Consider the following 27,145-nt stretch of genomic DNA (forward strand, 5'->3'; position numbering starts at 1 on the left):
TAGATGAAGATATAGCTTCATCTGTAGTTATGGAGTTTACCTATCCAAGGATTCTTGGCTTGTTAGTGCTAACACTCAAACTCAGGTTGCTGGATTTCAGAGCCCCAGATCTTAAAGCGTTCCTAAAAATTCTTTTAAATTACATTTTATTTAATGAGTTATAACAGACTGATTTTGATTGTGAGATAATTTGGCTCAAATTCTATCTGTTCAGAGTGAATACATTGGAGGGTATTTTGTTGCTAGACATCTGAATAATTCAAGGTCAGCAGGAACTCTTATCTTTGCGGGGAGTAAAAGCCTGTCCAGTGGAATTTCAGGATCGACACGTTCGGTGTTTAAAAAAGCAAACAGCTTAGCTCATATTTTCATTCTTGGATAATTTTAAATAAGACAGTGCCAGAGTACACAAAAGCAGATAGCATGGTTTCAGGTTTTCATTCCTGAATTGGGATTTTGCTTTGCATGCCATGATAGCAGATGCCTACCAGAGAGTGGAAGGAGTAAGAGATGGAAATTACCGTAATTACTCTTGTGGTAGGCAGATGACTTTTGTGAAGCTTGCAGAGTAGTTTTAATTCCCTATAAATAGTGAACCTGTGACTAACAGGTGCTCTCTGATATGCTGCTGGGAAAAACATGTGTTTAATTTGAACTTGTAGGTCCCACCACAAATTTTAAGTCTTTAGAAGAGACAAAGGACAATAGTGCTTTCAATAAATTTTTGTCTAGTTTATTTTGATGCCAGTCAAATCAGAAATAAATTCATCCATTCATTTTAAGAAACAAACAGATAAATTACTATACATTTTAATAAGCAGAAAAAAGAAAATAGACATGATGTCTTCGCAAAAATGAAGGGGAATCTACTTGGGTGAGATGGCCAAGAACAAGCACTCTGAGTTGCTGACATGGTTTTTTATTGATGCACAGCTGAATTCCAAGGTCATATTAGCTTCAGATGTACAGCACATAGTGACTCAGTTGTACATATGTACGTATATAAGGGGCTTCCCAAGTGGGAAAGAATCCGTCTGCTAATACAGGAGATGCAGGAGATGTGGGTTCAATTCTTGGGTCAGGAAGATTCCCTGGAGTAGAAATGGCGATCCACTCCAGTATTCTTGCCTGGAAAATCCCATGCACAGAAGAGCCTGGTGGGCTGCAGTCTATGGGCTCACAAAGAGTCGGACACAACTGAGTGACTCAGCATGCACGCATATACGTATATACGTATATATATACAAGTACATGTATATATTATACATGCATATTTACGTCTATTCTTTTTCAGATTGTTCTCCCTTGTAGGTCGTTACGAAATGTTGAGTACAGTTCTCTGTGCTACACAGTTGGTCCTTCTTGGTTAGATATTTAAGTAGTGTGTTCATGGAAATCCTATCCTAATTTATCCCGGTCCTCTACCTTCCCCTCTGATTACCATAAGCTTTTTCCTATGTCTGTGGGTCTGTTTCTGATCTGTAAATAAACTTGTTTGTACATTTTTTCCCGGAATCCATATGTAAGCTATATCATATGATATTTGTCCTTGTCTACTTTCATTCAGTATGATAATCTTAGGTTCATCCATATTGCTGCAAATGGCATTATTTCATTCTTTTTTATGGCTGAGTAATGTTCCACTAATGGGCTTCCCAGTTAATCCAGCAGTAAAACAATCCACCTGCCAGTACAGGAAATGCAAGTTCGATCCCTCGGTTGGGAAGTTCCCCAGAGAAGGAAATGACAACCGACTTCAGTATTCTTGCCCGGAAAATCCCATGGACAGAGGAGCCTGGCAGACTACAGTCCATGGGGTCACAAAGAGTCAGAAACAGCTCAGCAGCTAAGCAACAACAAATGTTCCATTGCATATATATGCCACGTCTCTATCCACTCATCTGTCCGTTGACGTTCAAGTAGCCTCCATGTCTTGGCTATCATAAATAGTGCTTCAATGAACGTTGAGGTGCATCTATTTTTTCAAGTTATGATTTTCTCTGGATATATGCCCAGGTGTGTGATTGCAGGATCATATGTAACTCTATTTTTAGTTTTTAAAGGAGCCTCCATCCTGTTCTCCATAGTGGTTGCACCAAGTTTCATTCCCAGAGCTGGTGACTTTTAAGCTGAAGCCTGAGTAAAGGGAAAGATCCCAGAGGAAGAGCATTCCAGATAGAAGATCCGACAAGCTGAAAGGTGCTGTGGCTGGAAGGAGTTTAGTATATTCTTGGCATACCCAGAAGACACAGCGATAGTCCAGGGGAGGGACGTCTGTGACTTCTACTTAGATATTGATAGTGGAAATGACGATAAATGGATACCCTGGAGGTATATTTTGGAAATTGAAATCAGACACTAGAATGGACATTATATACACGCAATATTCTAAGTGTAACACATATGCATACAAATATCTCTAGAACCTCTGTTCTAGGTGTATATGTATATATATATATACATATTCTAGTTATATATAATTATATATATAGTTATATATATATATGCATATGCATACAAATATCTCTAGAACCTCTATTCTAGTTCTATATAATCTCAAGCAGTCTTCAACATGTTGCAGTCTTTTATCATGTTTGGAATATAAGCAATTCCTTTCCTTCATGGGATCCTTCTTCAGACAATTCACTTTCTATTATTAAAATCTCCCTCCCTCCCTCCCTTCCTGCCTGCCTTCCTTCAGTAATATGTATCAGTGTTACGAGGCTGCCTGGTGTCTAGCAATGGGCTATTTGGCATACAGTTATGAACAAGACATTGCTGGTTTCTGCCTTCATGAAATTTTCTTTTAATCGAGAGCTAATTAACCCAGGGCAAAATTTTATCTCTTTTACATTCCTGTGTTTTTTAAGCTAGTAATTATTGAATACTTACTAATTCCAGGTAGTATTTCAAGCACTTTAGAGGTGTTATGTTAATTAATCCTTAGAGCAAACACTTCCTCACTCTACTAATGCTAATGCAGATGCTGGTGCTCGAGGAACTTTCTGGCCCTAACTAAGTGGCAGAGCTGAGGTTGGCACCTATTTTAAAAGCAACTAACTGAATACATGAACAAAAGCAAATGAATGAACTTGAAAAACTCGTTCAAGCATCAGCTGTTTCTTGCCACAGCGAATCTGTGGTCTTCCTTTAGCTGGGAGGGAACTGGAGAGCTGCATACTTCCTTTTCTTGGCTGCTTTGGTCCACATACATTTAGATATATTTCAAGACACAAAATGGAGATCATCAGGGGCAATATCAATGACCTATTAGCTAACCTAAATCTCTGATAACCATTCCCTGTCTCCTAATGTGGAAGAAAGCAAGATATTTTTCTGTATTTCCATTGCCTCATTTTAAAGGCAACCAAGTTGAAATATGGAACTGAGTTTGTTTCCTGTGTCTTCCTCCTTGTGCAGTCATACAAATGTCACTAGTGCTGCTACTACAAACGCTACTGAGATCTGTAGCTCCAACATTACAGGAAGTAATGTTTTGCTAAATTCATAACAATGCAAATTAATGTTCCTCTCTTGCTTTTTACCTCCATTTTCACCCCATGTAGTAGTCAGAGTGATCTGCAAAAGCAAATCAGGTCATATTCCTCATCAGCATTACATTCTCCAGCAACTGCATTGCACTGTAGCAAAAGATCAGCTCTTCTCTGCGACCTATATGGCCTGGCCCCTACCATCCCTTCTATCCTCACATTGTTACCACTCTCTCCCCTAACTAATACCATCTACACAAAGTGTGCTTGGAGTTTCTTCCATTTGAAATGCACTTTCTTGAATTCTTGCAATGGTTAATGCCTTTCCATGCTTTTTTAAGTTCTTTTGCTTCACCTCCTCAGGAAACTCTTCCATAACTGTCACATTTAAATAAAGAAGATCTTTCTTTTCCAATCTCTCCAGTGGATTTTCCCTATAATCCAACTGTTATTGTCTGTTTATTTGCCTTCTGCCAGTACCAACCAACCAGACTGTACGCTCAAGGAGGTGCACAATCTCTCTTGCTCCTTAATTTATCCCCAGTGCCTAGAACAGAGCTCACAGGAGCATGCAGGAGGAATTAAAAACTGTGTTGAAGGCACGAATAAGTGATATTCTTTCAACTACATTCTTTAGGCCTGTATTAAAAACTTATTGGATTTTGATAAAATATTATCCCATTTGGAATCCACTGAATTGGGTATGTCCAATGTACTAATGGACTTCCCAGGTGGTTCAGATGGTAAAAAATCTGCCTGCAATGCCGGAGACCTGGGTTTGATCCCTGGGTTGGGAAGATCCCCTGGAGAAGGGAATAATTACCTACTCCTGTATTCTTGCCTGGAGAAACCCATGAACAGAGGAACCTGGCAGGCTACAGTCCATGGTGTCACAGAGTTGAACATGACTGAATGACTAACACTTTCAATATACTAATAGGAACCTCAGAAGTAATAGTTGCTATGATTAGTCACTTGTAGTAAAGGCTGGAAGACAGTGTTGGGCCAGTCATTGAATAAAACAAACACATTTTTGCATTGCAATAACTTGAAAACTATGAAATGAAATGTGATGATCTCAGAAGTTTCTATCTATTGGCAAAGAAACCATTTCTGAACGACAGGATTTGCGCCGAGATTTGTGACATATCATTTATCTTTTTCTGTAGCAAATTCTAAACTGAAGATACATGCTCAAAGCAAAGAATATCACATTTCTGAAATAAATGATTATAATTTATATTTTCTATGCAATGCAATACTTATATTTCTGAATTTTTAAAATGAATCTGTTCTTGTTAAAAGAGCAATAAAATTCTTTACAAGACAAATAATGAAGAACAGCTCTAAGTTACCACTGCCGAAGAAAGAAACTTCTTTATTTCCTTAAATAATGTACCTTAAAGAAAAGCAATGTAGATTTTAGTAACAACATTTCGGCAATGTGAGAGTGTGAAGAAATGATTGTTTCTGAATCAGCACTGATAGATTCATTTTTTTAGAGTCAATTTTGGGCTCACGCCTCTTTTAAATTATGACAAGGAGAAAGTTTGTGCAACATCAGACATGCCAGGCTACCACGTATGTCTCTCATCAGCCCATCCCAGACTAGGCAACGTTGCTGGTTGCATTGTGGTGTGAGCAACCCTGGACAGCAATGCTCATTAGTCATCCTCTCAATCAAATATCAGTGTGGGAAGTTGGTGACTTAAGCCAAAGATGAAAAGATCTGACCAGCTGTTCCTCTCAGGCTCAGTTCTGATCCCTGTGTGAAGAAAGAATACCTTAGAAAAGTAATTGTGAGTCCGAACACAATGATTGCCAAGCAAAGCATCTCTCCCTGTTTATTTTGGAAGGGCCATGTGCATCAGTCTGGCTGTGAGCGAGGTATTTCTGTTTGTGCTTCTGCCCATGGGGGATGGCAAGTTTCATCCATCTCATTGGAATGGAGGTTCCTCTGCATGAAGTTTTTCTTCTCTACCCTGTCCTTGACGCCCTCTGCAAAGAGGAATGTCTTTAAGGTCGTTAATAAATGACTACTAATTGTGGGTAAAATTGAAAACCCCAAATCTGGTCAGAATGGAGACCCTTGAGGATTCAAGCTCTGACAGTACAGAGGGATAAACTGTCCTGAGGGTTAATGTCAGTGGAACATCAGAGTTTAATGAGGGATTAACGGGGAGCTGCAGGATAGATCTCCAAGCGGGAGCAGGACACCCTTGGTCTCTGATGATGTTATTCCCCATCCAGCTCACCACTTTCCCACTGGGTCTTGTCTGTTCTTCTTACACATCAAGTCCAAGTTGGAACTTTCTTGGCCTAAAGTGTGGATATGCTTTCCAATTTTTCCACGTTGTTGACATTCATAAATGCTGCTGCTGCGTCGCGTCAGTTGTGTCCGACTCTGTGCGACCCCATGGACTGCAGCCTACCAGGTTCCTCCGTCCATGGGATTTTCCAGGCAAGAGTACTGGAGTGGGGTGCCATTGCCTTCTCCTCATAAATGCTAACTAACAGTGATTACGTTCTCTGGTCTGAAGAGTGAGATGTAATATGCCTTCACTGCCTGGAGAAAGAAGTTCTGACTCTTCCATATTGACATTTGCTTTTACACATCATGCAAGTCCTTTTCGTTCAGTTATATTCTATTTTCAGTAGGACATTCTGAAAAATTAAGCTGTAAAGACTAATTCTGGCTTCTATTAGGTAGTTAAGTATATTTGAAGATTAAACATATTGGATCATAAAAAGAATTTTCAAAGGTTAAATATAGTGGCTCTTACAAAAGAAGTTTTTAGTGTTAAATATAAATCCCTTAAAGTATTTGGAATTCACATGATATTTATGATGTATGAGGAAAAGCACATTTTACTAAAGACAATTCTGATATGGAACTTTAATTCTAAAAGTTTCCATTCTAGTTACACATTCAATTGACTCCAGGAAATTATTTGTTCTAGCATGTAAGAAAACCATTTGTTTTAGACATAAATATTTATGTTGATCTCTCAACATTTTTAGTTGTACAAGGCTTCATTTGATTAGCTATTTATATTGCACTATGCTTTTCAAGGTCATAGAAAGAGAATACTACACTTTTTTCTTAGGGATAAGGTGAGCTAGCATTTCACAAAAAATATATTAAAATTCTACCATAAACATTCCTCTCCTAAAACAAGGCAGGTAGGTTATGTAACAGAGCACAATATAAAAACAATAGTTTAGTGCAGCTCCAAGTGGAATTTCCTAATTTTGCATTTCATATGACTGAGTATATACTACAATTACCTTGAAGATAATGTAGTGTTTGTGTTACATAGTTGCATTTTTCTTTACAATGACAGTGGTCAACTAAAGAAGTTTCTGGTTTGAGAAAATTACCCTCAAAATTTCACACTGGTTTTAGGACTTCCCTGGAGGTCCAATGGTTAAGATTTTGCCTTCCAATGCAGGGGGTGTGGGTTCAATCCCTGGTCCAGGAGTTAAGATCTCACATGCCTCATGGCCAAAAAAGACAAAACATAAAACAATATTATGACAAATTCAGTAAAGACTTTAAAAATGGTCCACATTAAGAAAAATCTTTAAAAACACCTCATACTTGTTTCAAGTTGCTAGAATACCAAAAACAAAAATATATGTCAGGAATTTCAGTTGATTGTAATTTATAAGAAAAATTACCAGTATATCACAGAAAATAATTAATTTTCCCCATATCATCACACATCAAGAGGATATATTAGGTTGAGTAAAACAAAATAACAAACAATACTGTAAAGCTATAGCTGAATGGAAATTAGATTTTCTGTTGTTATTTTTTTTGTTTTAATGATAATAAGCATTATATAGGTTTTAACACACACGTTAGAGCCTTATAATCTGTGAGAAACATTAATTCTTCCAAATATTAAGGCCTGCCAACATAGAGAAATGTTGTATGTGATAGTCAATGATCATAGATGTGCAAAGATGAAGGGACATTCCCAGGCTCTAGTCTACCCTTTGCACTTATATATATGAGAAAACATTGCTTTGGATGTTAGGCAACTTTGCAGTTACACACATAGTTAAGGATGAGACTTGAGACTAGAATCTGGGTTTCCCCATGAAGTTTAATGCTCTCATCAACTCCAAAAGCGGCTCATTTATACCTCCAAATTAATGCTGTCAAGGGAATTTTCTATCACGTAGAGAAACGTGAGATACAAGGCTATGAATGTATCAGAAATTACATTCGCTACATGACAAGAGCATCCTTATCCCTTAGCATCAAAATCAGAAGTGTCCGCATAACTTTTTCTAAAGACAGCGGATAAAATTAATATCTTAATGTATGAGACATTATTGAAGGAATTTTTAAAAAGTTGTGTATGATGGCTTAATTGACAGCATTTTTTCTTAGCAGGACATAAACTAATAATTTATCTCAGGATCAATAGCATCTACAATGGAGGAAATGAAGACGTTAATTTATTTTTATAGATGGAATTTTTACTTTTAAAATATTGAAAATTGGAAATAGGAAGAGGTTAATAAAGGATTATAAAATTTAGCTATAATAAGAATAAAATCTGAGAGATTTAATGTATACTGTAGTGACTAGGGTTAATGGCGGTTGTGTAACTGAAATTTGCTAAGAGAGAAGAACTAAATGTTCTTGCATATAGAAAAAGATAAATAGGTGAGGTAACGGGTGTGTTAACCAACTAAACGGGAGGAATCTTCCCACAACATATCAGCTCAGTTCAGTGGCTCGTTCCTGGCTGACTCTCTGAGACCCCACGGACTGCAGCACGCCAGGCCTCCCCGTCCATCACCAACTCCCGGAGTTTACCCAAACTCATGTCCATTGAGTCGTTGATGCCATCCAACCATCTCATCCTCTGTCGTCCCCTTCTCCTCCTGCCCTCAATCTTTCCCAGCATCAGGGTCTTTTCAAATGAGTCAGTTCTTCACATCACGTGGCCAAAGTATTGGAGTTTCAGCTTCAGCATCAGTCCTTCCAATGAATATTCAGGACTGATTTCCTTTAGGATGGACTGGTTGGATCTCCTTGCAGTCCAAGGGACTCTCAAGAGTCTTCTCCAACACCACAGTTCAAAAGTGTCAATCCTTTAGCACTCAGCTTTCTTTATTGTCCAACTCTCACATCCATACATGACCACTGGAAAAACCATAGCTTTAACTAGATGGAACTTTGTTGGCAAAGTAATGTCTCTGCTTTTTAATATGCTGTCTAGGTTGGTCATAACTTTTCTTCCAAGGAGCAAGCGTCTTTTAATTTCATGGTTGCAGTCACCGTCAGCAGTGATTTTGGAGCCCCCAAAAGATAAAGTCTGACATTGTTTCCATTGTTTCCCCATCTGTTTGCCATGAAGTGATGGGACCAGATGCCATGATCTTAGTTTTCTGAATGTTGAGTTTTAAGCCAACTTTTTCACTCTCCTCTTTCACTTTTATCAAGAGGCTCTTTAGTTCTTCTTCACTTTCTGCCATAAGGGTGGTGTCATCTGCATATCTGAGGTTATTGATAATTCTCCCGGCAATCTTGATTCCAGCTTGTGTTTCTTCCAGCCCAGCGTTTCTCATGATGTACTCTGCATATAAGTTAAATAAGCAGGGTGACAATATACAGCCTTGATGTACTCCTTTCCCAATTTGGAACCAGTCTGTTGTTCCATGTCCAGTTCTAACAGTTGCTTCCTGACCTGTATACAAATTTCTCAAGAGGCAGGTCAGGTGGTCTGGTATTCCCATCTCTTTAAGAATTTTCCACAGCTTGTTGTGATCCACACTATCAAAGGCTTTGGTGTAATCGATAAAGCAGTAGGCGTTTTTCTGAAACTCTCTTGCTTTTTTGATGATCCAACGGATGTTGGCAATTTGATTTCTGGTTCCTCTGCCTTTTCTAAATCCAGCTTGAATATCTGGAAGTTCACAGTTCATGTATTGTTGAAGCCTGGCTTGGAGAATTTTGAGCATTGCTTTACTAGCGTGTGAGATGAGTGCAACTGTGCAGTAGTTTGAACATTCTTTGTCTATGTTCCGACCAGTAATGCTGAAGAAGCTGAACGGTTCTATGAAGACCTACAAGGCCTTCTAGAACTAACACCCAAAAAACATCCTTTTCATTATAGGGGACTGGAATGCAAAAGTAGGAAGTCAAGAAACACCTGGAGTAACAGGCAAATTTGGCCTTGGGGTACAGAATGAAACAGGGCAAAGGCTAATAGAGTTTTGCCAAGAGAACGCACTGGTCATAGCAAACACCCTCTTCCAACAACACAAGAAAAGACTCTACACATGGACATCACCAGATGGTCAACACAAAAATCAGATTGATTATATTCTTTGCAGCCAAAGATGGAGAAGCTCTATACAGTCAGCAAAAACAAGACAGGGAGCTGACTGTGGCTCAGATCATGAACTCCTTATTGCCAAATTCAGACTTAAATTGAAGAAAGCGGGGAAAACCACTAGACCATTCAGGTATGACCTAAATCAAATCCCTTATGATTATACAGTGGAAGTGACAAATAGATTCAAAGGATTAGATCTGATAGACAGAGTGCCTGATGCACTATGGTCGGAGGTTTGTGACATTGTACAGTAGGCAGTGGTCAAGACCATCCCCAAGAAAAAGAAATGCAAAAAGGCAAAATGGCTGTCTGAGGAGGCCTTACAAATAGCTGAGAAAAGAAGATAAGTGAAAGGCAAAGGAGAAAAGGAAAGATATACCTATTTGAATGCAGAGTTCCAAAGAATAGCAAGGAAAGATAAGAAAGCCTTCCTCAGTGATCAATGCAAAGAAATAGCGGAAAACAATAGAATGGGAAAGTCTAGAGATCTCTTCACCAATGTATTCATGCACTAAATCACTGCAATATATAGTTTAAATAACTTACAATTTTATTTGTCAATTATATCTCAATAAATTGCAAAAGTACAGGAAATTCTGCAATTATATCAATATAAAATATTTTAAGAATACATTATTTAAACTTTATTGTTTATTTTGAATATATATATATGAAAAGACAGCTGTGTGGTATATGACACTAATTCAAAGATTCCTATTAGCCTTGGTTACTGAATATAGGGAAAATATTACTCAATATTAATATTAATTATATTATATATAATTATATTATATATAATTGAATATATAATATATATTAAATATATAACTATATAACATAGAGTTATATTATATATAATATATAATGTTATAATAATTATATAATAATATAAATATAATAAATATATATAATTTATAATAAATTTTGTTCTATTATATTATATATAATAATATATATAAAATAATATATTATATTATTATAATACAATTATTATAATAAACATATTATTATTTGTATAAAAATGTATATAATAAATATATGTGATAATATAATATATATAATATTATATTATATATAAATATATAATATAATTTAAAATATATAATGTATGTAATTATATATTAATATTAATTGAATAATATTAAAAGGCTACAATATTCAAACAATGCAGATATTTTTCTGCTCTGTTATTCAGAAAGTTGGTGAAAAGCAATCTCTAATGTCTCTTAATGTCTTTAAAAGCCATGATTTTGGGCATACCTAAAGGCAGGTTTTGGAGAAGGAAATGGCAACCCACTCCAGTGTTCTTGCCTGGAGAATCCCAGGGACGGTGGAGCCTGGTGGGCTGCCATCTATGGGGTCACACAGAGTTGGACACGACTGAGGCGACTTAGCAGTAAAGGCAGGTTTTTGCTTTACAATTAAAAAAAAGAAAATGACACTGTACTGTTGGAGAAGACCCTTGAGAGTCCCTTGGACAGCAAGGAGATCCAACCAGTCCATCCTAAAGGAGATCAGTCCTGAATACTCTTTGGAAAGACTGATGCTGAAGCTGAAACTCCAATACTTTGGCCACGTGATGTGAAGAACTGACTCATTGGAAAAGACACTGATGCTGGGAAGGATTGAAGGCAGGAGGAGAAGAGGACAACAGAGGATGAGATGGTTGGATGGCATCGCCGATTCAATGCACGTGAACTTGGGCAAACTCTGGGAGATGATGAGGGACAGGGAAGCCTGGTGTGCTGCAGTCCATGGGGTCATGAAGAGTCAGGCAGGACTCGGCGACTGAAGAACAACAACAAAGGCAGGTGTGCTCTTTACAATAAAAAACAAATGACACTGAGTTTCCTTCCTGCATGGAAACTCTGCAGCTCTTATTTAGTCAACTGTTTAACATGAGAATAATTACAAACATGAAATGTGAGTTTGCAAGTGTTTGCACATGTCATTACTTTTTTTAGTGCTAATAATCAAGTGTTGCATGCCAGGCAGTTATTACTGTTCTGAGAAGCTCTCTGACCAGCCTAGGCTAGCAGTGCTTTATGGGAAAAGCCAGAAGTGGACCTGGGGTTTTGCTAGGTTTCAGAGAAGTGAGGCTGATGATTGATTTTTCTCAGGCAAGCAAACAAGTATGTACGTTGTTTTGGAAACAACCCCCACCCAATAAAAATAATACAAAACACACGTCAATGCAATTCTATCAGTGGCTTGGCCCTGAGTTAAAATGGCAGCAGAGAGGAAAAGAAGGTAGGTTGACCTTAAAGATGAACCAACGTCTTTTCAGTGTAAAATCTTACATAAACACTCACTATACAGTCTGTGGAACTGTTGCTATAAACAGCTTAGCTTTACCAGGTATAGATGATAGAAAGGATAATGGAGTCAAAGGTAATAGTGTGTGAAAAGGCACAGAGGTGGGAAAAAAATTGTGTTATGGGAAGAGTGAAGGACACTCTGTAACTGAAGCAGAGGGTGAGTGAATTTGGAAGGTAAGCTGAGGATAAAATGGAAAAACAGTGTGGATAGACACTTGAAGACCCTGAATGTCATTTAGAGGAAATTGCACTTCATTTCTAAAAACTCATTTATCAAATACATACCAAAGAACTGTTTAAAACTTGTAGGAATAAGAGTCTTTGTAGTTCTTATCACAGTGCTTAAAGAGTTTCAGTTAATTTTGTTAGATTAATACATTTTGCACATGACTGGTCACATATATTTTAAAAGGTTTACTGTGATTCCCACTGCATGAAGGGTCCATTAGACCAGGCAGCTCAAAATAGTCCAAGGAGAAGGTGAATGCTGTGGGTATTAGTTTTATCTTATACCAGCCAAATGCATCCTTTGTGATGTCTGTGGGTTAGCTCCTGTGCTCTGTGATACACACAAAAGGCAAGATGGGGCTTCCCTGGTGGCTCAGATGGTCAAGAATCTGCCTGCAAAGCAGGAGACCCAGGTTCAATCCCTGGGTCAGGAAGATCCCCTGAAGAAGAGAAAGGCTACTCACTCCAGTATTCTTGCCTGGAGAATCCCATGGACAGAGGAGCCTGGTGGGCTACACTCCATGGGGTCACAAGGAGTCAGACATGACTGTGCGACTCACAGTTTCAGTTAGACATGAATAAATAGGCAATTTATCATCTTTTTGGGGGGGTTTCTGATGCACTAGAAACACCAAATGGCTATCAACTTGCAGAAGATTTATATTACCTAGCATCCTGAAAAATAAAATGCCAAATCAAGACCAAAACTAGGTTTAAATTTGATCACCTTAGAGCTCTCAAGTTTATAATTTTAGTATACCACCTAGTTGAAACTTCTGCATCCAGACACTCCCAACCCCAGTAATTTTGCTGACCCAAATTCTCTTCCTTGGTTACTCTGTCCCCGCCTCTTCTGTTCTCTACATGAACACACTCATCTTACAGACTGCCTAGTGCACCAACTTTTCAGTGCTAGTGCTAGGAGGAACACTGTGCTCATACTCAGGGATAATTTGTGGCTTTTTCTGGCATTCTTTTTTCTTGGTGTATAACCCAACAATCTTTTTTAAAAGCCAGCTCCAGAAATCTCAGTGTCTTGGACACAATTTAGAATTTTCTCTTTGCTTTATGGATAGAGAATTTTGAAATTTATGGACAAAAATGCTGGAGTAAATAAATCAAAATGCAGATGATTAATTTGGGGCTTTTGAAAAACATATTACTGTCTAAAAACTGTCTTGAAATTCCAATTTTGGTTAACTCTCATAGGAAAGTGCAATGGAAAACCAATCAACAGTTTTCAAGACCACAAACCCCAAACTACTAAATATTTCACTTTGCAAATTCTAACTAGTGTTTATGTGAAAATTTGTGCTACTGTGCAAGTGTTTGCTATTGATGTGCTGTGTACAGTCTTTTAAAGTTTTTTAATTGATGAAAACCCACTTAAAAACTTTCTATGCAGAAATGGTAACAGTATGATGAAGTCCAATACCAACAAACAATACTGTTGGCCTTGCTTGGTATAAAGAGTTTATTGAAAACTTGATCTGTATCATTGCTGTATCAAATGACTCGAAACTTAGTTACCAATCTTCTAACCACATATAGCAGAAAAAGAGAAATGGAAACAATTTAATGAATTGGAACAGGATCATAGTTTACTAATACAGATAATTATGCAGAATATAACCTCCATTAACTAAAAACTACAGCAGCACACAACTAATCACATTAAAGCAGAAAACTGGCCCAGATATGCCAACTCAGTAGCCTTTCTAATCCAACACTGACATAATTGAGCTCAGAGGCTAAGAGCACTTGCATTGCTGTTTGCCTGGATTTTCCAAACCATGTCAGTTCTTGATTCAGCGCCGCTATTGTGTGGATCAAATAATCCCTGGGCACAAAAATACGCTGGGAGAGTGACTCCCCCGGCGTCCAGGTTATGAGTGTGGTCAGTCATTCCACATGCCTTCGGCGTGAGCTATCTTTACCATGATAAGATATTTCCTTTTCAAGTTTTGTAATCCCCAAACACAAAATCCTAACATCAATAAAAGTCAAAGAAATTTAAAAAGTATCATGTTACAACTCTGTTCAAGACAGTACTGAAAATAGGTTTATCTCTTCCTGTTGTCTTTTTTTAAAAAAAATAAAATTAATACTGACCTAGAACAAAAAAAAAATTTTTTTTTACAATATATTCTTAAAATTGTAAGTATCTACTACTGTGGTTTTTCAATGTGAACTACAACCAGATATTTAAAAATACATTTTTGATGTGCACACTGTGTATACCAGTTCTAGTCTCTTTTTGCATGGGTCACCATGCTATAAAACAATTTGGGAGGGGGAGAAAAAAAATACAAAGCAATTCTGGAAAACTTTTCCTCTCTTTTCTTCGTCGAAGCTTTCACTATGTCTTGGAAAATGAGGTCATACATTTTAAACAATATGATTCCCTTTATGTTCCTGACCCTCCAACACTCCAGAATGTTCTGGACTTTTCGTGAGCAGAGGTAGAGCTCACCGGGTCGGTAGATCAGAACCAAGCTCCTACTCCGCAGTAACCTGGGTCCAGTCCTCACCTAGATCCCCGAGACCCAGCCCCCGGCGTCCTACAGACCGAGGGGACCCGCGAGGAACCCGGCACCATCTCTCTCTTAAGGATAACGGAGTTGAGAGAACCTGCCCTCTTGCCTGCTTCTTCCCATCCTTTGCGCCTAGGATTTTGCATGTTGCCTGCGAAGGAGTCAAACATGGGTCAGGCAAACGTGTTCTTTCCAGCCACGGTAACCGGATCGCTGGAGCGAAGTCAACCCGCAGAAGCATCCAGAGACCGCAGCCCGCCAGACAGGCAGCGCTGAAAGCAACTACCAAAGCGGGGCTGCAAGCGCCAGCCAGCGGGACGCAGCTTTCAGTCTGGAGGCAAGCGCAACCACTGCGCCCCCGCCCCCCAAAAAAGGGGGGAGCTTGGAGGAGCGGAGCCGAGAGTCGCCGGCCTCTGCACTTCGGCTCTGGGTTAGGGGGCCCTGGCGCTTTGGGAGCCGGGAGGGAGCCCCCCTTCCAGGGTCAGGGGGCGGGGGCCCGTCTCCCCCCACCCCGACAGCTGTCCAGCCCGCGGAATTCATTGGCTTCCCCCAGCCCGCCTCCCGAGCACCACCCCGGTCTCTTTAGCCCCCCGCCCCACCCTCGCTGACCTAATAAGGCCACGCAGGAGTGAGGGGCCCGGCATAAAAGGGGCGCCGGCGGGCCACGCACGGCGGGAGCGGAGGCAGCGCCCGGCATCGCCATGGCCAAGGAGTGGGGCTACGCCGACCACAACGGTGAGTGTCCGGCGGCCTGCCGGGGCGCGGGGGTCGGGGGCGCTCCCCCACCCCGGACCCTTCCCTAGGGCCCCGCGCGGCCGGCCGGCTCACCTTGATCGCGCGTTCATCTCTCCGGCTCCTGGAGCGACTGGTATGCCCACTGCAGGAACCGGTAACGTGCCCAGATCTCAGTGCCTCTGACCGAGAAGCCCACCCACCCAGGGCCGCTTCTGGGGGTCCCCTTCTCTCGAGACTGGCTGGGCAAGCTCTTCTTGAGCCTGGTGTTGGTACGAGCTGCTCTGCCTGCAGTTTCTGCCTCCCCGTGGGGAAAGGGATACGAGATGCTCGGAAACCCACTTAGGGTCAGCGCTGTTCGATTCCAGCTCTGTGATAGGAGAGGGCATTGGTGAAACATGCGATGAAGTTCACTTCAAAAATAAGTCTTTGAGGCTGTATTTGAGTCAATACAGGGACGCTTTGGGGAAATACACAGAGTTAAATATAGCCTTAGAGGTATGCTGTTAACGAAACTAAGAACAGGTCTTTGTCCCCAAGCTTTTATTGCCCAATCTGATATCCAAGACCTTTTCATAATCACTGTCCAGCCTCCGTGTACTTTGCTGGTTTAGTCACTTAGAGAGAGGACTTGGATTGCACCACCAGATAAATGAATCCCCTCAATTTGATTTCCTAGGTCCTGACCGTTGGCATGAACTTTACCCGAATGCCAAGGGAGAGAACCAGTCGCCCATTGAACTGAACACTAAGGACATCAAGCACGACCCTTCCCTGAAGCCATGGACAGCGTCCTATGACCCGGGCTCTGCCAAGACCATCCTGAATAACGGGAAGACCTGCAGGGTTGTGTTTGATGATACTTATGACCGGTCAAGTAAGTATGACACCTCGGTAGAGACACAAGGACATTCTCAATGGCTGTATTGGCAAAATGTGATTTATGTCACAGCAACAGAGTCGGTGGGACAAGGGGGCACTTCTTATCTGAAAATGGAGATGACACTTGGCTTTGCTCTCGTCTGAAGGATTATATTGATACAGTGAAGAAGAATGTCTCACTCTTTAACCCCGGTCATGCTGGCTGCTCCAAAATGGCCCCATGCCCAAGCTAAAAGTTGGCAGTGTTCCCCTGAAATGAAGCTTAGTAGGGAGGTGATGGTAATGAGTCCAAACGAGTGTTCTTTGGGCTCTGATGGTCTATACTTGAGGGGGGTTTTGCATCTTAACGAAGTCCTGGAGAGCAAGGCTCCCATTCTCAGATGTGGCATAGATTCCATCCTACAGAGCAAGAAACAGCAAAGAACCAAGTAGGTCCTCTCTTCTCCTGGTGGGTGGGGGGGGGCCGATCCAGGGGAGAGAGCAGACCCATGGTATAAGCAAGAAGACTAGCCTTCAGTGGGGCTCGCCTGACTAATCATTTTGGTGAGTGTTTTTGAAGACTGACAATTTCTCCTTGAGTTTTGATTTGTATTTGTCCATGGGGTCGCAAAGAGTCAGATGCCACTGAGCGACTGAACTGAACTGAAAATGAAAAGTTGCATGTTTTAAAAAAAGCTATTTCATCTATAACCATTAAGCAAATCAGTGAAATAAAAGAAGGCTAATTAGAAATATTTTATTTTACTGTGAATGAGGTAAGAATCTACCTTTAGCGTTTTGGTACATGATATACGATATATGTTTTCCTATAACCACATTTGTAAAAAAGTTAAAATTATCCTTACTGATGTACATGAATGAATATTCTCAGTGATCCTGTAATTAAAGAGTAATTGCTATAATTTCTACCTACTAGCAAGTTCCAGGTAAGGAATATCATAGAAATGTATATTCTTTAAATAATTATCTCATTGGTATCTGTTATTTTTTTCTCCATTTAAGTCAAGTTCCATTCTGAAGGATAAGTAATAAAATTAAACAGGATCTGTTAGGTTGGATCACATGAAGAAGCCTTTTTGTAAGCAAATATGATTGAATATTGACACTTTCATATGATTCATCCTAATAAATTGGACTTACATGACCGAATTATAACTGTTCCTAGTGGATGGTAAAAGTGCAAAGAGCAATTAATCAAATGGACAAAATGGGCAGAAAAAATGCAATTCAAACACTCCTTGCTACGTGACCAAGCTCATGCTAGTCCCTTTCTATCACTTGAGACCTATCCTATGACTTTCAGTCTGCCATTTCAACACCAACAGTTGATCTATCTTTTCTAGAATAGCTATCCTCTGAATTCTATTTTGATCTAGCTTACATTGGTAAACTTTGATTTTATGGCTGCTGTATAGTTTCCAATATCCTATAGAAAATATTTGAACTTCTAAATCACTCTCCAGGCTGAATGAAGTGAAACTGAGTTAAGTGCCAAGTTGAGATACTTGGACAGCAAACTCACATTCATACTATGGAGAATCATCTCGTTTAAGGGTCAGCATTGATTGACTCCCTGGGAAACTTCAGAATTTTCCATTCCATCTCATTTGAATAAGCACAGTCTGAATTGGCTGTGGGTGTGAGCTCTTGTCTGTAGTCTTGCAGAAAAGTGTAGTTGGAGGCAAGACATGGAGAAGGAATTCACATTTGCTCAGTGACGACTGTGCCAGGCACTGTGATGAGCAGTTTAAAGTCCTTAATCTCATTTAATCCTCACAGCAGCTCTGAAAGGTTAGTATTATTATCACCTTTGGCGACATGCAGAAATGGGTTCAGAGAAGTTTAGCAACTTGCCTGAGATCACACAACTCGCAAGGGGTAGGGGTTGGGATTGGACCCTGAGTCTGCCAGGCTCTCAACTGTCCTGTTCTCCCCAGAGTGGCCCACAGCAAATTTTGATTTTGATTTTAGGGTTTAGTTGTTTTCATTGCCCATCTGCTGGCTTAATTTTATTTTCATGCGTGTGAAATTGACATGCAAATATGACAAAACAAGCAAACAAAATCAGAAAGACGGAGAAGAGAAAGCACTTATTTTGACACAGCCCAAGGCTTCACTTTGTGAGAAAGAGACCAGTGACCTTGGGAATGCCACCGCCAGCCCAGCCCATCAAGCTTTGCTCTAAGGTAGCTGTCTGAAGCAGGGCTCTGTCCAAGAAGCGCGAGCTCACTGCTGACCTAGCTTCTCTGACACACAGTGCTGAGAGGTGGGCCCCTCGCTGCGCCCTACCGGCTCCGCCAGTTCCACCTCCACTGGGGCTCCTCGGATGATCATGGCTCAGAGCACAGCGTGGATGGAGTCAAGTATGCAGCAGAGGTAAGAACACCTGCCAGGACCCTCTCTGCCTCTCACCCAGTGAGACCTGCGCTGAAAGGTGACGGCGGAAGAGCATCCTGCGTGTCCTTCAAGCCTGTGGTTCTGAAAAGAGCTGCAGGAGTTTTAGCATAAACGGAAGCTGCCAAACGTTCTGCGTTAGACAGTTAAGAGAGAGTGTAGGTGAGTTAGTGTCATGCCTGAAGACTTGCAAGGTTATATTTAGAAAGTGAATGGCTGCTTAATAGTAATAATTTTATAAAACCGGGGCTCGGAATGGAACCGAAAAGAGAAGGGGAGCCAATGCTTATTAAGTGCCTGCAGGTATTAACCCATGTGGTCCTCTCGGCATGTTACGGGATGGGCTACAGGTGAGGAAACTGAGGTGCCAGAAGCTTACGTAACGAAGTCACACAGTACGTGGTGCTAGACTGGTGCTCTGCTTCATGCTGACTGGCTTCATCATCCTGCCCAGTGCTCTAAGCCTCCTCTTTTATGAGAGTGTGGTGCTTTAAAAATAGCACTTAGTAATTCTGGCTGATGCCCAGGCTCTAGTCTCTTAAGGAAGGGGGTGCGTCAGTATAGGTATGCATGTGATTTTATATGTATACGTGGACTTGAGCAAGCAGAGAGATAGCTAGCTATAGATACACACAATTTAAAACGAGCAGATACTATCTACTCTGTTCCCGAGAACCCATTAAAGGAAGCGCATGATTTGCAGCTCAGATCAAGGCATCATATTACAAGAAAATAAGACAAGCCTCCAGCATGCTCTCTGTATAAAGCCAAGCCTGTAAGGGGCGACACATGCCCTGGAGGTGAGGGTAATTCCATTTGCACTGCCAGACTCTTCAGAGGCAGGCTCTGGTCAACATAGGAGCCAACCTCGGAGCCGTTTGTGGATACTCTCTCAGGCAGATTCATAAGGAAGCTTAACTCAACTTAACAAAACAGCTCAACTGAACCGTGAGAGACCCAGAGTACTTCCCTGTGATCATTCGGTTTCTCTGCAGGCCATCCAGACAGCCAGTGACAGGATAAATTGAGAATGCCTTTCAGACGTCTTTCCCCACAAAAGGGGGAAAATTTGGTATATTCCTTACCAATAGGGGCAGGGCTTGCAGTTTGGTCTTGACACATGGGATTATCACACAGTTTTGTTCTTGAAGACAGTATTTTTAAGCTGCCACAAACTATGGTATTCTCTTACCATTCTGTATAACTCAATGTGGAAATTTTGACTAATTTAACTGGTGCATATATAAGCACCTTAACCTTATTAAGATAAGTTACCAACTGGTTCTAGAGTGCTTGTTGCTAAGAGAGGCATGAAAAACATCCAAAAATTTGTCCCTTTATTTTTCCTCTTCTACTTCCCAGTTAATTGTGACTTTAAAATGTTAGCAGATTCCTGTTTATAGCTCTGTGTTTGATTTGATCAGAAAAAGGACTAATATTATACAAAGCTAATGTAATATTATGAATTGATTTAATGACAGTTTGGATTTCACCAATTCTACCTGTCACAACTTTTTATTTGAGCCAAAGTCTTGCCAAAATATCGCATGTTAACTTTTAGAATTCTGTCAAATTCTATGAGAGTGTTCAGCAATCTGAGACTGTAAAATTGTTGGGTTTATTGTGAATAATTTCACACTTATTTCCTTATTTTAGGCATGTACCTCCTAACCTCTGTTCTATGGTTTCAGCTTCATCTGGTTCACTGGAATACAAAGTATAACAGTTTTGCAACTGCTCTGAAGCATCCCGATGGAGTGGCTGTTGTTGGTGTTTTTCTGAAGGTAAGGTAAAAATTGAGTGCATATTTTTTTCAAAGTTTAGTTCCTTATCAATGCTTAGGTTTCACTTCATTTTATTTATAGGGGAGAGAGGAATGAAGTTCAGGATTCATTCAACTAATCAAGATATTTCCGATAAGATCAGCTCAAAAGGTTTTATTCTCCCTTAAAAGAGTACCTTGTGCTATACTTTGGTCCCCCTAGCCCTTCTAAATTTTCTGAAGGTGCAGGGTGTGTGTGTGTGTGTGTGTGTGTTGGGGCAGTGGGGATGGAGCCTTTGAAGGAGCTTATTTCAGCAGCAGTGAAGGCAAGGGCAGCCTTATTCATTACCCTTTCTGGCTGCTCCACGTCAATTGCAGTGGAAACCAGAAAAGCCAGTGTTGGAAACCGCTGTGATGCCAAGTCCCTGGCTGAACATCCTCTCAGCTTAGGGTGGCCACCACTCACATGATCCCAGGCTAAGATAGCACATGGAATGTGTGTGTTGTTGAGCCAGCCTTGGTTTAGAGAGGACTTAGTGTCATTAACACATGAATTTAGTGGTAACATGATCTAGATTTTAAGCCAGAGGTGAAAATCTGGCTTCTTTCTTTTTGAATGACCTAATTTGTTTTATGTTCTGAATTCATTGGGTCATTTTCAGTGCTTGAACACAACACTACAGGAAGTGGAGTGGGTCTGAACAGAAAGACAAAAGGTTTAGTTTTACGTACATTGTGTCCTCTTAGCTCCAATTATATTAAAAAGAAAAGTAGAATGACTTCACAGAGAAGGTCAAGGACATAGATGTAAATCAACATGTAATTTTGGGGTTTTGTATTTCAGAGACCCAGAGTCCAAGTTTAGTTCAGAAAATACATACTCTAAAATTTCGGGGGAGGGATAAACTTATGTTTTTGCTTCATGCAATATATTCTGGCATTTATAAACACTGGTTGTAGATGGATGGATTAAAATCAGCTTTTAAGACAATCCTAAATTATGGAGAAGAGAAAATATAATCGTTAGTTTTCTTTCTCTCTCTTTTTTTCTTACAGATAGGACGTGAGAAAGGCGAGTTCCAGCTGCTCCTTGATGCACTGGACAAAATTAAGACGAAGGTAAAAAGTATCATCTTCCCTCTTAGAACATAAAATCAGGTTATGTCAATTTTTTTCTTTTTACATTTTTCAAGTGTGCTTCTTTCACCTGAAATCCATTAGTAAATTGTTTGATGAATATGCTAGGCATCCATAATAAAAGCAAATGCTGTTATGTTAGTATATTTTTATGGCTTGTTGGTTTTAGAGCAGTTTCACATACATAAGCTTATTTAATCCTCATAGTCAACCTGTCAGATGATTACATTTTTAATGAAATGTTTGAGAGAGAAGTTGAGTGGTATTTCCCTACCCAACACACACACACACACACACAGACACACACACACACACACACTCTTACACATTTGCAGAGGTACTAAAGGTTTGGGTCCTAGTGTTTCCCTTTCTCTCCTGGATTGCACCTGTGTATTTTAAATCTTAACATAAATTCTTCTACTTAAGAGACTCACTTATAATTCTTTGAGACTGTTCTGGTCAATCACTTTTAGTTTTACCACCAGGTAAAGTATTCTGAGGATGACATTTTATAAAAATAGAAGCCTGTTTTGTATCATCGGAAATCACAGAACTAATTTCTATGAAATATTTGTTAGTTTACAATGAGTTTATCCTTTTTCTTGAGAAATGGTGGATTTATAGTTCTACAGACAGCGAATAAGGGATAAAATATTACAATGTCTGTGCCAAAGTCATGTCATGCAAACCTGCCCCCCCACCCACCTTTTATTTCTACAAGACACGGATTTGCTCCCAAGCTTGTTTTCTCCGTTGTCTTTGGAATCGCTCCCCTCCGCCCCCCCCCCCAACTCCCCCAGGTGAGATGCCGGGTGCTGCGCCCGCCTGCTCACCCCCGCTCTCTCTCTCGCAGGGCAAGGAGGCGCCCTTCAACAACTTCAACCCGTCCTGCCTGTTCCCCGCCTGCCGGGACTACTGGACCTACCAGGGCTCGTTCACCACGCCGCCCTGCGAGGAGTGCATCGTGTGGCTGCTGCTGAAGGAGCCCATCACCGTCAGCTCCGACCAGGTGAGCGCCCGCCGGGCCGGCGCGGGTCTCCAGGGTCTGCAGGGAGCCGCGGGACGCCAGCGCTAACCGCAAAGTGTGTGTGTGTGAAAGGCGCCCAGTCATGTCCGACTCTTGGTAACCCCACGGACTGTAACCTGCCAGGCTCCTCTGACCATGGAATTCTCCAGGCCAGAATGCTGGAGTGGGTAGCCTTTCCCCTCGCCAGGGGATCTTCCCCACCCAGGGATGGAACCCGGGTCTCCCCCACTGCAGGCGGATTCTTTACCAGCTGAGCCACCAGGGAATTGCTAAGGGTAGACAGTGTGTGTGAAAGTCTCTGAAAATATAAAGCTGCTAAATAGATGCTTACCCAATCTCTACCGCTGGAGCGTTCATAGTTTGCCTTGGTTAATTACAATTAGCCTGTTTAACTTTCTAAAACTCAGCTTCTAAAGGGTACCAGGCTAAGTGCAAAACATTTATAGATGATGGTGGTGGTGAACAATGCCTGAGCTTGTGCTCCAGAAACACTTAGTTCAGATTCACATGAATTCAGTCCAGTTCAGTCGCTCAGTCATGTCCAGCTCTCTGCAACCCCATGGACTGTAGCTCGCCAGGCCTCCCTGTCCATTACCAACTCTCGAAGCTTGCTCAAACTCATGTCCATTGAGTTGGTGATGCCATCCAACCATCTCATTGTCTTTGCTAATTTGGAGAACCCCAAATACTGTTTGGGGACTGTTTAGCAGATAGGATGATAAAGGCAGCCTTGCAGAGAGGATGGGAAAAGATTGAACATCCTTGTGTGGTGTAGGCTTCCCTGGTGGCTCAGAATGTGAAGAATCTGCCTGCCATGCAGGAGACCCGGGTTCGATCCCTGGCTCAGGAGAATCCCTGGAAAAGGGAATGGCAACCCACTCCAGTATTCTTGCCTGGAAAACCCCATGGACAGAGGCGCCTGGTGGGCTACAGTCCATGGGTTGCAAGAGCCGGACATGACTAGTTCCTCAGTTTTACAGCTAAGTACGCTGATGCTCAGAAAGATTAAGTAATTTGCTCATGACCTCACAGCCAAGGGTAGCATCTGAGATTGCACCTCCCCTCTGTCTGCTTTCGAATGCCTTTGGTCTGTCTGTTTAGGCTTCCCTTCATGTAAATTACAGTCATGTAAATTGGCTCCATTAACTTATGCAGTGAAGGCCAGTTGAGCTTATTATTTGCAGCGACACTGTCTTCCTCTCTTACATAAGGGATAGATTTCAGACGGATTCATCAGATTAAGATAATTGTTTCAGAATTCCAGATGAAAAGGTTTTAATCACAGGGCATAGTGATCCTCTACAAAAGGAAGAAAAAGGTTGTTGTTGTTTTCTTTTTTTTAACCAAGAAGAGGTTGTTCTTACTTGGAAACTGGCAACCAGTAACTCCAGACTGAACACTGGAGACGGGTTTTGTGGTTGGCTCCTTCAGAAAGCCAGCGGTGTCTCTGCCGCAGGCTTAGCGCCAGCCGGGCCCGGACGTGGTGTGACGGCTCCCCTTCCCGCCTGCAGATGGCCAAGCTGCGCACCCTGTACTCCAGCGCCGAGAACGAGCCTCCTGTGCCCCTGGTGAGGAACTGGCGCCCCCCGCAGCCCATCAAGGGCAGGGTCGTGAAGGCCTCGTTCAAGTGAGGCCGCTGGAGCTCGCCCTCTTCAGGAAAGGAAGCTGGCCCTGCAGAGCTTGGTCCCTCGCCTCCTCTTGGTGCTTCTGACTCGGGTATGCTCCAGGCCCGTCCCCGTGTCTCCACACAGAGCAGAGCAGATGAGAGATGCCATCACCAGGAAATCAGAGCTACAGTCACAGGATCTGATGGGAGAGCGTTGGCCCCTGTGATAATCACGTTTCCTATAAAAGTAGCGTTTCTAGTAAGGTTTCAAAGAAGAAGAAGAAACAGGGTGAGGAGAGTAAAGACAGAAAAAGTGGCTCCGGGGCACCCTTTCTGGGTCATCTTAAAGTTCACAGAACTTCTGTTTACCCTTTTCATATGATGCGTTATCCATCTTAAAGAAATAGTGAGTCCTTCTATATGTGGGTGTAGAGGGGTCTGCAGATCCTGTAGCAGAAATTAAAGTGACTGTGAACATCAAGGATGGAGATGATTATGTGTTTTAACCCTTAAACAAACCAATAAGAAGTGCGTCATTTATTAACATTTAAAACCGCTGTAGAGATTGCCTGGTTTTGGTTATCAATGAAAGTAAAACACACTGACCAGGAATTTTTTTTAAAAATTTGACCCATTATTTGAATGTTTTCTTCATGAAGATAGTTGACTTTATCCTAACATTTTTCTTTACCTGAAGGAGGGCCATTTATTTTTCATTTTACTACTTTTATCTTTGCATGCTTCTTAACGTAAAAAATGTCTCTGAGATATTTCCAATGTGAGGGTGGGATTAACGATTCCTAGAACTTGCAGGAATGAATGACTGCATTTGAAGTAAAAGCAGTTGTACTGATCATCAAAACTAATAAAGACATGAATGCAGACACTTGCGAGCTGCGTGTTTTTTGCGGAGGGGAACTTTGTGAGTTTGTTTTCATAACTGGAGGGACTCATTCTGAGTTTGACTGGAAGCTGCATTCCTCGTGGAGCGGACGAAGCATTTCCTGGGGGCCTTCCAAGGGAGCTGCAGGCCAGAAGAGACATGTGTAGCCACAAACTTGACCGTGTAGACTGGTTAGGTTAGGGCGTCCTTATCAGTACCGTGTTAGGTGCATAGAATCAGGTCAGACTATAGCCTTTATGTCATTAATTTTTAAATGCGCATCGAGATGATGTCTGTCTGACACTGCAAACATCCATACATTTGAGACCTTCAAAAGTGAAATATCTCTAGACATAAAGTCCAGTTTTGCCATTAGTAGCCATGATGAACTCTCATCACGTCACGGGCTAATCTGTTAACTTACTTTTGAAAATGGCAGCAATAATTGAATTACCCTTAGGAATGAGAATGGTATTGGGTCAGGAGAGTCCTGCAAAGCTGGAAGTCAAGTCACATGACAGAGTCCTGGGAGGCTAACGTTATTTAATAGATTACCACTTGGGTGAAGGAAAACCAGGTTGGTCAGTGCAAACTGAGTGTGTTAATTAAATCCCTTGAAATTAGGAGGTGTGGAGGTTTCATCAATTAGTGGTAATACACAAGCTGATTCTCTCAGGGTACTTGGGTACTTGGTAATGCTGGGAGCACTATGAAAACACTATATGGTGGAGGCACAGAGGGCTTAATTTCAGCCACAGTGGCGCTTATTGAAGGATGGGCTGGACAAAGCTGTAACTGTGTTAAGGAAAATATCTAATCAAGGAAAGGTGTCTCCCTAGATCACAAGCTCCGTGATGTGATGGCATAGACCTGAATCATGTACGCTAACATTCCCCCTTTTTTGCCTAGTACGGTGTCTGGCACTTAATAAGCGCTCAGCAAATATTTGGTGAATAAATAATGTCATGAACATAGATAAACCCAAAACAAATACTTGTCTTCTTGAACAACACAGGATGAAGATTAATACTGTTTCTTTGTTCATTTCATTTAATTTAGATATCCTTGGAAAATGATCTCTTTGGCTTTAGGTCGTAGCTTTCCAGTAGAATGTATATTCCCTGCCCCTCACCCAAGTCATTGCCAATGATCACAATTATCACTCAACTTAAAACTTCCTCTCAACTTCTGCCTGCAACTCAAAAGTGCTGAGTTACTATAAATGTCCACTAGAACATCAAAACCACACTTGTAGTCTGTATTCAGTGGGAGGACCATTATTCTGATCACATACAGGCTTCCAAACAAAGACGTTTTAGGCATACACAGCCTACAGAGGCGACTTGGGTAGGAGCTGCTGTGGTGAAAATGTTTCACATTTGTAAACTCTTGTTCTTGAGGATATAATCATTTCAGATATTTTAAAACGTCAACAAAGGGCAGAAACTAATTTGAAGGAAGGGTGTTATAATAGATGATGACAACCTTGAAAGTCTATGAGTGGAGCATCATCAATAAGAATTTACTGAACATAAGGCCTTGTTACCTTTTGAGGCTGCCAATATAATTCCCACCCATTTAATGGGGAGACAGAATATATTTATGAAGAGGTAAATAACTATTCAGGACCACTGGTTCGGAATTCTTTACGTGCAGTCGGTGAATATTTATGTAGATGAATGGGAAGAATTCTACACAGAACGTGTAAAATGGCAGATTTCGGTGTCAACTATAATCATTTATGTAATTCAATTAATATGGGTGAAATTGATCAACTATAAACAAGCTTGGA

At 41.0% G+C, this 27,145-nt stretch overlaps 1 protein-coding gene across 1 annotated transcript; it reads left to right on the forward strand.

The window, feature by feature from the left end:
• Positions 1-15,600: 15,600 nt before the first annotated feature.
• Positions 15,601-25,354, forward strand: CA3 (carbonic anhydrase 3). The gene is made up of 7 exons (XM_081496787.1): positions 15,601-15,665; positions 16,342-16,539; positions 18,802-18,920; positions 20,630-20,722; positions 21,757-21,819; positions 22,691-22,846; positions 24,376-25,354. The coding sequence occupies exons 1-7, from the start codon at positions 15,632-15,634 to the stop codon at positions 24,493-24,495; spliced, it is 783 nt and encodes a 260-aa protein (XP_081352913.1). The 5' UTR covers positions 15,601-15,631; the 3' UTR covers positions 24,496-25,354.
• Positions 25,355-27,145: the final 1,791 nt, after the last annotated feature.

Source organism: Giraffa tippelskirchi, chromosome 6 (assembly GCF_054371585.1).
Source record: "Giraffa tippelskirchi isolate mGirTip1 chromosome 6, T2T-mGirTip1v1.2.pri, whole genome shotgun sequence".
In the NCBI taxonomy this organism is placed as follows: Eukaryota; Metazoa; Chordata; class Mammalia; order Artiodactyla; family Giraffidae; genus Giraffa; species Giraffa tippelskirchi.